Source organism: Triticum aestivum, chromosome 1D, assembly GCF_018294505.1.
Source record: "Triticum aestivum cultivar Chinese Spring chromosome 1D, IWGSC CS RefSeq v2.1, whole genome shotgun sequence".
Classification (NCBI taxonomy): domain Eukaryota; kingdom Viridiplantae; phylum Streptophyta; class Magnoliopsida; order Poales; family Poaceae; genus Triticum; species Triticum aestivum.
Genome location: NC_057796.1, coordinates 420318184 through 420329501, shown reverse-complemented (window position 1 = coordinate 420329501; position 11318 = coordinate 420318184). Strand labels below are relative to the sequence as shown.

Below are 11318 nucleotides of genomic sequence, written 5' to 3'. Positions count from 1 at the left end.
TCGACCAGGTTGGCTTGGTAATCCTACAGGCAGTCAGGTTCTTGTTTTATTCTTCTTTTTATTTTTCCTCAACTTGAGGAAGCACTGTATTGTTCCTGCTCTTATCATTAATAAAATGCTGTGGGGTGTAAGCCCTGCAGTCTTCAAGGTCAAAAAAAGGGTACAAGATCGTAGCTGAGGTACAAGCTACTTGTCGAAGTCCATGTAAACTAGTAAGACTGAAGGCTCTGCTGCAAAAACATAAATAAAGCAACGTGAGTACAAAGGTACTCAGCAAGACTTACATCAGATCCTATCATACATGCATTAGTATCAAGGAGGCAATGTGGGGTTCAGTTGTAGCAAGCTAGCTTTGACGCAGTGGCTAACCTATTCTACGACTACGAGTAACTTCTTTGAGGTAAGAAAGCGCACACGAGTCCACTAATCACCACCTCAATACACCACTATGGATTCATTCCCATCTCACTACGAGAAGCCATCCGTAGCACTCACACTTATCTTGAGCATTTTAGAGTATCCACTTCAAGTTGTCTATGTACCACGTAAGCATCCAAGAAGTCCATAACCGAGGACACGACTATTCGAATAGATCATGATAACCCTGCAGGGGTGTACTTCTTCACACACGCTCTCGCCACTTACCGCCATGTACACGTCATGTATCTCGGCAACCTTCAAGCGGAAGCCTGGCGAGGGTGTCGGCCACGACCTGACTAACCACACAAGACTCTAGTCCAGGTTTATCGCCTATTCGGGTTCCATCCGCAAGGAGATCCGGCCGGGGTGTCGCTCACGGCCCCAAACGATGTGAGCAGGGTTCCCAAGCCCACCATCCGGGAGCCACTTGGTACACCGTGCCACCTGTGCCTAGTCTGTCCCAAGCCCACCCTCCGGGTGCCACTCGGTAGAAAAATAGCACTACCTACAAACACCAGAAACTAGTTGCAACTCCTGGACAGAGATCAAGTTGGTTAATAAGTCGAGAGGGGTCGAGTTACCGGAACCCAATGTGTGGTAGTAGGTAGTCATTGGACAACATACACAGAACTCAGTGCTTAAGGACGGTTCCAGTGAGACAACCCACCATGTACTCCTACATGGCCTCTCACCGCTACCTTTACCAAATCGTGTTCACACGCTTAACTCTCAGCATCAGAACATATCATAACACTCCAATCCATTCCCAATGAATCAGACCTGACACAACTCTAAGCAATAGCAGGCATGGCATGGGAGGAACACAACATGGCTCAATCAACTCCTACACATGCTAGTGGGTTTCAACTATTTACTGTGGCAATGATAGGTCATGCAGAGGAATGGGTTCAACTACTGCAGCATAAAGTAGCAGTTGAATCGTTGTTGTCCTAATGCAATAAAAGAGAGCAGGAGCGAGAGAGTGGGATTGTATCGAAATGAACAAGGGGGTTTGCTTGCTTGGTAGTTCAACAAGGGGGCACTGCTCCTCAGACAGGTACTCTGGATCGGTCTCCGGAGCAGGACCTATCGAGAAGGAGCGGTGTCGGCAATCAATACACAAGCATATGCAACAATATGATGCATGAACATGGCATGAAGTTGTGATGTTGTTTGAGCTAATGCCGCTAGCATTCATTTGCATGAAGTCCAGTTGAACCAAAGATTCAAATGCAACTCCAAAATAAACCTTTATAATGCCATTCATGTGTTTTCACATATACAGCAGGTATAAGTTGGTTTTTCATGCATGAAACTGGTACAGATGGACAGATTGAATTTTTTTGATAATTTTTCATATATAAATTATTTCAATCTGAGCTACGGTTGAATTTATATGAATTTTTGAAGTTTAAACAATATTCTGGAATTTCCTGAGTTAAAATAATTCCAGAAATCATTTATTGCGTCAGCTTGAGGTCAGCACTGCATCAGCAGTCAACCTGGGTTAAACCTGACGTGTGGGGGCCACACGTTAGTGACACAGTGGTTAAGCCCGGGTCAAACCCGCACTGACCAGGGTTTGACTTGGCCCTAGGGCCCACGGTCAGCGGCTGGTGGGGTGGTTTAGGCTGCGGGATTAGGCGCTAATGACAACCACGTCGGCCTCGCCGGAGTTCGGCCGGCGACGACCTCGAGCCCCGGCGGTTCCTCGCCGGAGTCGCTGTTCCGGCGTCCAAACGACACGGGGAGAGGAGCTACGGGGAGCTGGCGGAGTGCCGCATCCAACTGTGCAAAGGGTTTCGCCGGAGGTGGCCCAGAACGACGGCGGCGACGACGAGTGCAGCGGCCGGAGTTCGGCCATCGGGGTTTTGATGTTGCGGGGCACGGGGGAGGCTGCGAGCGGGTCCGCTCGACTCGCCAGAGTGCACTGAGTGCAACGGCGAGCTCGGCTGCGAGCTGCGGCGGCTGTGGCCACGACGGCGACGAGCTGCGGCGGCGATGGCTTCGGCCCTGGTGGAAACGGCGACTGCGACGCGGGAACGACGGGGAGAAGAGAGGGGAAACGGGGAGATGCTCACGGCGATCACGCGAAGCAGCACAGCGGGCTTGGGGGAGACCTGGTGACGGCGAATCGACGGTGGCGGACGGCGGAGCCCGAGGAGGAAGACGATGGCGATGGCGGCGTTCCAGGGCGTCCGGCGCCATGCGTCTCGATGAGGAGGCGTAGCCCACAACGGCGGGGCGCATGGGCACGACGGAGAGGCGAGAGGGAGGCTGTGGCCGCGTCGGCGTGCGGTGGCGCTTTCCGGTGCGTTCGGGCATCGCGGGAGAGAGCGAGAGAGAGGAGGGGAGAGGCGTAGGAGAGAGGGAGTGAGGCCAGGGGGAGCTGGGCGCTTCTGGCGAGGCCAAGTCGAAGAGGGGAGAGGGTAGGCAGGCAGCTGCCGTGGCACGCACCACGCGCCCTGTCCCTCTGGCGCGAGGAGGGGGGCGACTGGCGCGGCCAGCTGGTTGGGCCGGCCTGCTGGGTCGCACAGTGCCAGGCCGCAGGTAGGTCCAGGTAAGGTTTTTCCCTTTTTGTTTCTTTTCTATTTTTGACATTTGTTTCTGATTTAGTAAAAATACTAAATCAATTTATTTTCTTATGCCAATTTTTGTAGGAGCTATTGGTATTATTCCAGAGCTCCTCAACAACTAGCACAATTTTTGGACATATATTATATATGTAACATATATATCCAATGCAAATAATTATGCATTAATTCCAAATGGCCAAAATAAATATTTGTGAGCTCCTAGAAATATTGGTTTGAATTTTAACTCTGACCAATATTTTCAGAGAGTAACATGAACATTTTCTTGGACCTTTTTGGAGCAATTTTTATCTGGGTCATTTCCAGAAATGATTTCTGAGGGTTTGACAAATCCCCATTTCAAATTTAAATTGAATTTAAACATGATGCTCACAAGAAGGCTAGCCTAGGTCATACCAGAACTAGGGATGTGACAAAATAACACAAGCTCGAAAGCAGAGCTTGTTTGACAAAGCAGAGGATACAATTTACCAAAGGTATTATGTGCCCATGGAAAGGCTCGCAAGGTTATTGAATATGAAGGACACTGTCGGATAATAATCCAACAAGGGGTCTTGTGGTCTACAATGGAACTGATGCGAGTATCGGTACTCTATCAGAGGAAGAAGGAATGAAAGGGTATCGGATTATAGAAACAACTAACTAATTCAAAACTCAAATGCACATGAATTATCATTTCCAAATCAAGGGATCAGAAGCCAACGGTCTGATTAAGAATGGATAAGTTGACTAGACCTGGGGGTACAATCGACGACAATTTGATTGGTCGATAACCAGCTCATGTTCAAAATGACATCTGAGCCGGAAAGATAATTTAAAAGGATCAACCGATGATTGTGGGCATTCGCACTCATGTTGAATCAATAGGATCAAAAAGACGTCATCAAAGGAGACAAATGAATAGAGCCAGACATATGGAAAGCATCCATAATGCAAGCAAACAAGTATTTGCAGAGCAATAAGCTGCTAAGGATTTTCGGAGGATCAAATAGTATTTCGAAGACTTTTGTGAAATACATAAATCAACTGGGAAAGAACGGATACTCGATAAGTGCGAGACATTATCCGTAGGGGTATTCAGGTGGCAAAGAACCGCAGGGCAGTAGGCACAAAGTATTCTCAAAACAATAGAGAGAATTTTAGGGGTATCTTGTAATAACAAGATCAACGAGGAATGATTGTATGAATGGCAAGTGTATGCAGTTTTCATAGGGGTTGACGGTGGAAGGAAATCGCAAATGCGATGGCACAAAGACTCGAGAGAACATCGTAGAGTAACTTCGGAATCTTTTAGCGCAGCAGGCGATCATCTGAAGTGAGGGGCTCTCCGGGAGAAAGTATTTTCGAGAACCTAAAGTTAGTTTTGTTTTTAGCAAAATCATTTAACCCGAATAGAAGAGAGATCAGAGTCCCAGAGTATAGACGAGGAATAAAAGATCCTAACACCACCCAATGGCGACGTGGGCCCATAAGCCACACAGCCATGTTAGTAAAAATTTTGCAATGTCTAGACTCGACTTCGGCCAAGGAGTGTGGAAGGGGGATTCCTATAGGAAGTCGGCTCTGATACCAAGTTGTGACGCCCCCGATTCAATCATACACTAATCATGCACGCAAACGTGTACGATCAAGATCAGGGACTCACGGGAAGATATCACAACACAACTCTAAAAACATAAATAAGTCATACAAGCATCATAATACAAGCCAGGGGCCTCGAGGGCTCGAATACAAGTGCTCGATCATAGACGAGTCAGCGGAAGCAACAATATCTGAGTACAGACATAAGTTAAACAAGTTGCCATAAGATGGCTAACACAAACTGGGATACAGATCGAAAGAGGCGCAGGCCTCCTGCCTGGGATCCTCCTAAACTACTCCCGGTCGTCGTCAGCGGCCTGCACGTAGTAGTAGGCACCTCCGGTGTAGTAGGAGTCGTCGTCGACGATGGCGTCTGGCTCCTGGGCTCCAGCATCTGGTTGCGACAACCAGGTAGAATGGAAAGGGGGAAAAGATGGAGAAAAGCAACCGTGAGTACTCATCCAAAGTACTCGCAAGCAAGGATCTACACTACTTATGCATGAGTATCTTTGTAAAGGAGCAATATTGGTGGACTGAACTGCAGAATGCCAGAATAAGAGGGGGATAGCTAGTCCCGTCGAAGACTACGCTTCTGGCAGCCTCCATCTTGCAGCATGTAGAAGAGAGTAGATGGTAAGTTCACCAAGTATCATCGCATAGCATAATCCTACCCGGCGATCCTCCCTCGTCGCCCTGTGTGAGAGCGATCACCGGGTTATATCTGGCACTTGGAAGGGTGTGTTTTATTAAGTATCCGGTTCTAGTTGTCATAAGGTCAAGGTACAACTCCAAGTCGTCCTGTTACCAAAGATCACGGCTATTCGAATAGATAAACTTCCCTGCAGGGGTGCACCACATAACCCAACACGGTCGATCCCATTTGGCCGGACAGACTTTCCTGGGTCATGCCTGGCCTCGGAAGATCAACACATCGCAGCCCTACCTAGGCACAACAGAGAGGTCAGCACGCCGGTCTCCTATGGCGCAGGGGTCTGGGCCCATCGCCCATTGCACACCTGCATGTTGCGAGGGCGGCCGGAAGCAGACCTAGCAACCTCCATTACAAAGGAAGTCATGTTACGCGGTCCAATCTGGCGCGCGCCGCTCAGTCGCTGACGTCACGAAGGCTTTGGCTGATACCACGACGTCGAGTGCCCATATCTTTCCCATGTAGTTGGTTAGTGCGTATAGACCAAATGGCCAGACTCAGATCAAATACCAAGATCTCGTTAAGCGTGTTGTTATGAAGTAACCAGGGACGCCGACTAGGGCCAGGCCCACCTCTCTCCTAGGTGGTCTCAACCTGCCCTGTCGCTCCGCCACAAAGTAGCAGTCGGGGGCCGTCGGGAACCCAGGCCCACCTCTACCGGGATGGGGCCACCTGCCCCTTCAGCCCCCATCTCCGAACAGTATCATAAGTAATGTAACAGTATAAAGTATATAGCATATGCCCGTGATCACCTCCCGTAGTATAGCATGGCAGACGGACAAGAGCGTAGGGCCACTGATGGAACACTAGCATCCTATACTAAGCAATTAGGATAGCAGGTAAAGGTAACAACTGTAGCAACAATGACAGGCTATGCAGCAGAATAGGATTAACCGAAAGCAGTAACATGCTACACTACTCTAATGCAAGCAGTAGAGAGAAGGAATAGGCGATATCTGGTGATCAAGGGGGGGGCTTGCCTGGTTGCTCTGGCAAGAGAAGGGTTCGTCGTCGATGTAGTCGATCACAGGGGTACCAGCAGTGGTCTCGGGGTCTACCGGAAAGAAGTAACAGAGGGGGAACACAATAAATAACAGAGAAATCAAAACATCACAAAGCATAACATGGCAATACGCGGTGCTAGGGGTGACCTAACGCAATAGTGGGTGCTACTGACGAAGGGGGGAAACATCCGGGAAAGTATTCCCGGTGTTTCGCGTTTTCGGACAGACGAACCGGAGGGGGAAAGTTGCGTGTTTGCTATGCTAGGGAGCTGTGCCGGACGAACGGGCTGCGTATCCGGATTCGTCTTGTCGTTTTGAGCAACTTTCATGTCCAAAGTTTTTCCATCTGGGCTACGATTTATTTTATATTAATTTATAAAATTTTAAATCATTTTGTAAATTATTATCACTAAATTAATTTGAAATTAGTATTATTGCATCAGCATGACATCAGCATGACGTCAGCAGTCAACAGATGTGTTGACTCGTCAAACTGACGTGAGGGTCCCGCCTGCCATTGACTGATTAGTTAACTAACAGCTAATTAGGTTAATTAGTGATTAGATTAATCTAACTATGACTAATTAAGTTAATTAATTCTTTAATTAATTAATTAATTAATTAACTAATATTATTTTTATTTTTATTTTATTAATTCTTTTTTTAACAAACGTTCTGGGGCGTGGGCCCCACTTGTCATTGGGCCAGGGGGCCTTAGCGGGCGCCGGCGCTAGCGGGCAGCGGTGCGGGCGAACGAGCGCAGCCACGGGCGCCCGACGGGGCGAACCCGGATGCTGGCCGGGGCGATGTGCGGGCGCGGTGAGGGGGCATGGCCAGCGCGGGGCGGCGCAGGGATGCGGTGGTCACGGCCAGGACCCGCCCGGGGAGCCAGGCACGGGGCCGCACGCGCGCGGTGGCCGTGGGGCTGCAGCAACGACCGTGGCGGCGGTGTGCGTGCGTGGATGAGGTCAGAGGCGCGAGGCGGGCGACTGGCGACAGCGAGCAAGCAGCGTGGAGCCAGCGGACAAGCGCGGGGCGTCTAGTGGGGCACGATATAGTGGCGGCCGACGAGAGACAGAGGAGCACAGGGGAGGGGCGCACGGCGCGGCAGCTGGCGCGACCCGACGAGCGGAGCTCGCACACGCGGGACGGGGCCATGGTGGCCGGAACGGGCGGGGCACGACGGTGACGCGCGGTGAGCAGAGAAAGGGAGGAGGGGAGGTGGCGGCTCACAGGGGGCAGACGGGGAATGGCAGCGGCCTCGGGGAGGAGTCGAGGTCGGTGCGGAGACGGGGAGGCGATCCGAGGCGGCGAGGATGAGGTGGCGCCGGGCGTCGAGGGGGATTCCGCGGAGGGGGCTCGGCGCGGCGACGCAGCTACGGGGCGACGGCGAGGGGCGCAGGTTGCCTACCCCCGATCCAGATCGAGGGGAGCCAGAGAGAGGAGTGGGGTGCGCAGGGGGGAGTGGTGGTTGCTGCGGGTGGTAGCTAGGCTTACGGGGGATAAGGGGAAACCGGGGGTGGCCGATCGGCTGGCCTGGTTGGCCCGGTGAACAGCTGGGCCGAAACCCAGCGAGGGGGGGGGGGGTGTTGCCCCCTTTTGCTTTTATTTGTTTTGCCTTTTCTTTTTCTTATTTTCCTTTTTTATTTGTAGTTTTACAAAAATTACCACTAATGCCTAAATTTGTATTTATCAACAAACTACTGTGAGATTAATGCTTAACCAATAATAAAATAGTTTTAGCATTTATAAATTCAATAGGCATTTGTTTAATTGTTTTCACTACTGTTTTAATTGTTTTAGAGCCTTTAAACATTTTATCAAAGTTTGATTTCTCCATCATAATTATTTACGATTTATTTGACACAAACCGAACATTTTAGTTTTTATATTTGAAAATTTTACTTTTTGCCTATATTTTAAATTTTAATTTGAATCGTTTTTGAACTAACTCAAGTTTATCAACAGTACCGAGGTGACGTGGCACCATTAGCAGAGATTTACTGTAGCTTGATTATCCGGACGTCACATTACTACTCTTTTTTTGGAAATACTCCATCTGCCGGCGCGGAGCACCACGATTTGAGTAGTACAGTTTTACTAGGGGCAGTAGTATAAACCAGATCAACCGTTGATTGGATGGGCATTTTTGTTATTTTCATTTGTATAACAGTAAGCACTCATTCCGATCTTGCTGTGCAACGCTCCTGAGTCCTCACGTCGCCGTTATCCCATGACATGTGGCCTTGGCGAGACATTGGCTGACGGAAGGCTGACTTGCTACATGTATGCGACGGCGCTAACAATTGCCTCGGCAAAGTATTTTTTGTTTTATTTTCCAACTTAAATCATTTTTGGTTTTCTAAAACCTTTTAAAAAATGTTTGAATTTGATTAATTCAAATCTGACTAATCTAAACTTCAACATATACAAGCTATATATCAATTTGGGCTATACTTTTTCATAGATTATGAATATCCACTTTGTTTCTATTTTTGAACATGTTAAAACTTTAATCTGATGTACTTTTACCAATAGGTCCTTATAATTTGTCAAAATCACAAGTAATTCATACTTCAATCGATTTTGAAAAATTATATATTTCTTCGGATCAGAATCTTGAAAGATTTCTGTTGGTATACTATGTTTTCAAATTTGAACAAACTAAAATCATGTTTGCTTCAAATTTGTAGAAAACCCCTCTTGTTTTGACTTTATTTTGTATTTCGATTCTTGGTTAAATGAAGCAAATTTTACATCTTTTTGCATCAAAAAGTTTCAAGGATTTTAGAAATAATTTTTTTAATTTAATGTTATGTACTTTTTTCCAAAACCCTACTGTTTTGCAAAACAAACCCTAGAACTTGTCCGGAACGTAACTTTTAGGTCCCAAATTCTTTGGGCATATATGATTTGTGTGTTGTGTGTAAATTTTTACAACCTACATAAATTTGCCATTGGTCAACCCCCTTTAGAAGCCGGTCAAAGGGGTAGAGCGTGCAGGGCCCACCGGCTAGGGTTTCGCCCAAAACGGGGCTTCGGAGCGTTGAAATCCCTCAAAAACTTGCATTTGGCCCTAGCATTGTTAATAAGAGCCCTCCGCGTGCATGAGCAAAGCCCAGTCTGCGTAGTTGGTGTGTGCCAACATGCGGTAGACTCCGGCGGAGCTCATCTCCCGGATCACCTGGGGCATGTTTGGTTGCTTTCGCTGCCGGGCCTGCCTTAGAGGGGAAAAACGAGCCAGACTGAGCAGGGCCTGGGTAAGCATAAACAGGGTCAAAAACGTAGATGACCAATTGATTGGTTGCCTGTATTGGGTGTCTTGTCATCGAGATGCAGTTTTCACCCGGCGTTTGGTTGCATACATGCATATGATTAGAAGTTAACAAGTACACTTAATAGCGACCTGGTTTGGCTTGACACCGACGGCCTCATTTCCTCAAACACGTTGAGTGCACCGTCGAATTGGCCGGCGCCGAAGCCTGACTGGGCCGCTCCTGCACCCCCTCGTCGTAGAAGCCGTGCGCCACCTCCATCTCCAGGCAACACCGCTCGAACACCGCCGCCTCCGACCACGGCCCCTCGCGGCTGTCCTTGAGCATCAGCTCCCAGTACACCACGTAGTGCCTCGGGATGGTCGTCGCGTCCGCCTCGCTCGTGTACTCCATGATGCTTGCGCCCTAGGGCCCCAGCTGCCTGGTCACCCGCTCTAGGGCTCGGGAAGAAGGCGTGCAGGAGGCACTGGCGGGGCGGGCGCAGACGCGAGCGCCGCGCCCGGGAGGAGGCAGCGGCCACAGTGAGGTGGCCCGCTGGGGGAGGAAGCCGTCGGCCGGCGGACGAAGCAGCTGCGGCAGCAGGGCGCCGCCCCGGGCGCGAGGGGCTCCACCCCTGGTGGCGCAAGAGCGAGGAGACAAGGCGGAGCGAGGGGGCCGCCGCGTGCTTGCTAGCAGCGGGCGGAGCAGCGCGGTACGCGGCAGAGCGGGCGCCCGGGAGCGGAGTGGCCATGGCCTCGGGTGCGAGGCGCGTGTGCAGGGGAGGCGAGGCATGGGAGCAGGTGGCGAGACAGCGCAAGCCGCGGCCAACCGACGGGCGGGCGCGGGTAGTGCGGGGCCGTCCTGCGGGCGCGCGGGGAGGGGAGCGGCGGAGCTGCAGGGGGCCCGAGCGGGGTTGGAGCAGCGGGGCAGGAGGCGATCGGGCGCGATGCACGCGCGCCCGGACGGCGGCGGAGCTCTTCCCGCCGGAGACCCGCTTGGAGACGCTCGCGCAGTGGGTGTGCGTCGGCGTCACTGTGGTGCTCCCGGCCGCGCTCGGCGCGCTTGTGCGTCTCTGGCTCGCCCGGTGCTGCTGTTGCGGCCGCGGCGGCGGCAGGCGAACGATGGTGGCCCCCGGCCGCAGCGGCGCGTGCATGCCGCGCGGCGCATTCGAGGGTGATCCCCGGACATACTTCCGCGACCTCCGTGCAAAGAAGCCCCTGCTCCCATGGCGGATGGGATCGCACTGGAGTAGAGGGAGAGAGAGGGGATTGAGAATTAGGGAGAGAGAGGGATTAACTCGAGACACACGTCTTCACAGAGCCACCCACGTGCGTCTGGAAGCATCGCTCGGGCCTGGATCTCTGAAAACTGATGATTCGGCCGTTCCCAACGGGCCAGGGCCAAGGATGCTTTAAGAACCGTGCTATGCGAGCTGAACCGTGTATGCGTGGAACCAAACAACTGAGGTCCGAAAAGATGCTACATCGCGCGGGCCTGATTGGCCTCGATGCAGGCAACCAAACTCGCCCTGCTGATGCACCATCATCTTACCGCCGCCGCAATTCCTGCTCCAACTATGTCTCTGCACTGGCGAGGCCGCGCACGTGTGCGGTGGTGTCTCCAAGCCTTCTCGGGCGTGCGAGCCTTTGCCACCGCTCGACATGGTCGCCATTACAACCTGACGATCTGATGCCACGTGTTGCCGGTGAAGCTTGCCGGAGCACCTCTCTCTCTCTCCCTACTCGATCACTCTCTG

At 51.1% G+C, this 11318-nt stretch overlaps 1 protein-coding gene across 1 annotated transcript; it reads left to right on the top strand.

Annotated features, from left to right (window-relative positions):
- Window positions 1-10289: 10289 nt before the first annotated feature.
- On the top strand, window positions 10290-10977 carry LOC123159950 (uncharacterized). The gene has a single exon (XM_044577764.1). It carries the CDS (start codon window positions 10312-10314, stop codon window positions 10975-10977), a length of 666 nt encoding a protein of 221 aa, XP_044433699.1. The 5' UTR covers window positions 10290-10311.
- Window positions 10978-11318: the final 341 nt, after the last annotated feature.

Excerpts from the sequence above, each read along its gene's own strand:
- LOC123159950 (XM_044577764.1), top strand. The coding sequence starts at position 10,312 with ATGGCCTCGGGTGCGAGGCGCGTGTGCAGGGGAGGCGAGGCATGGGAG.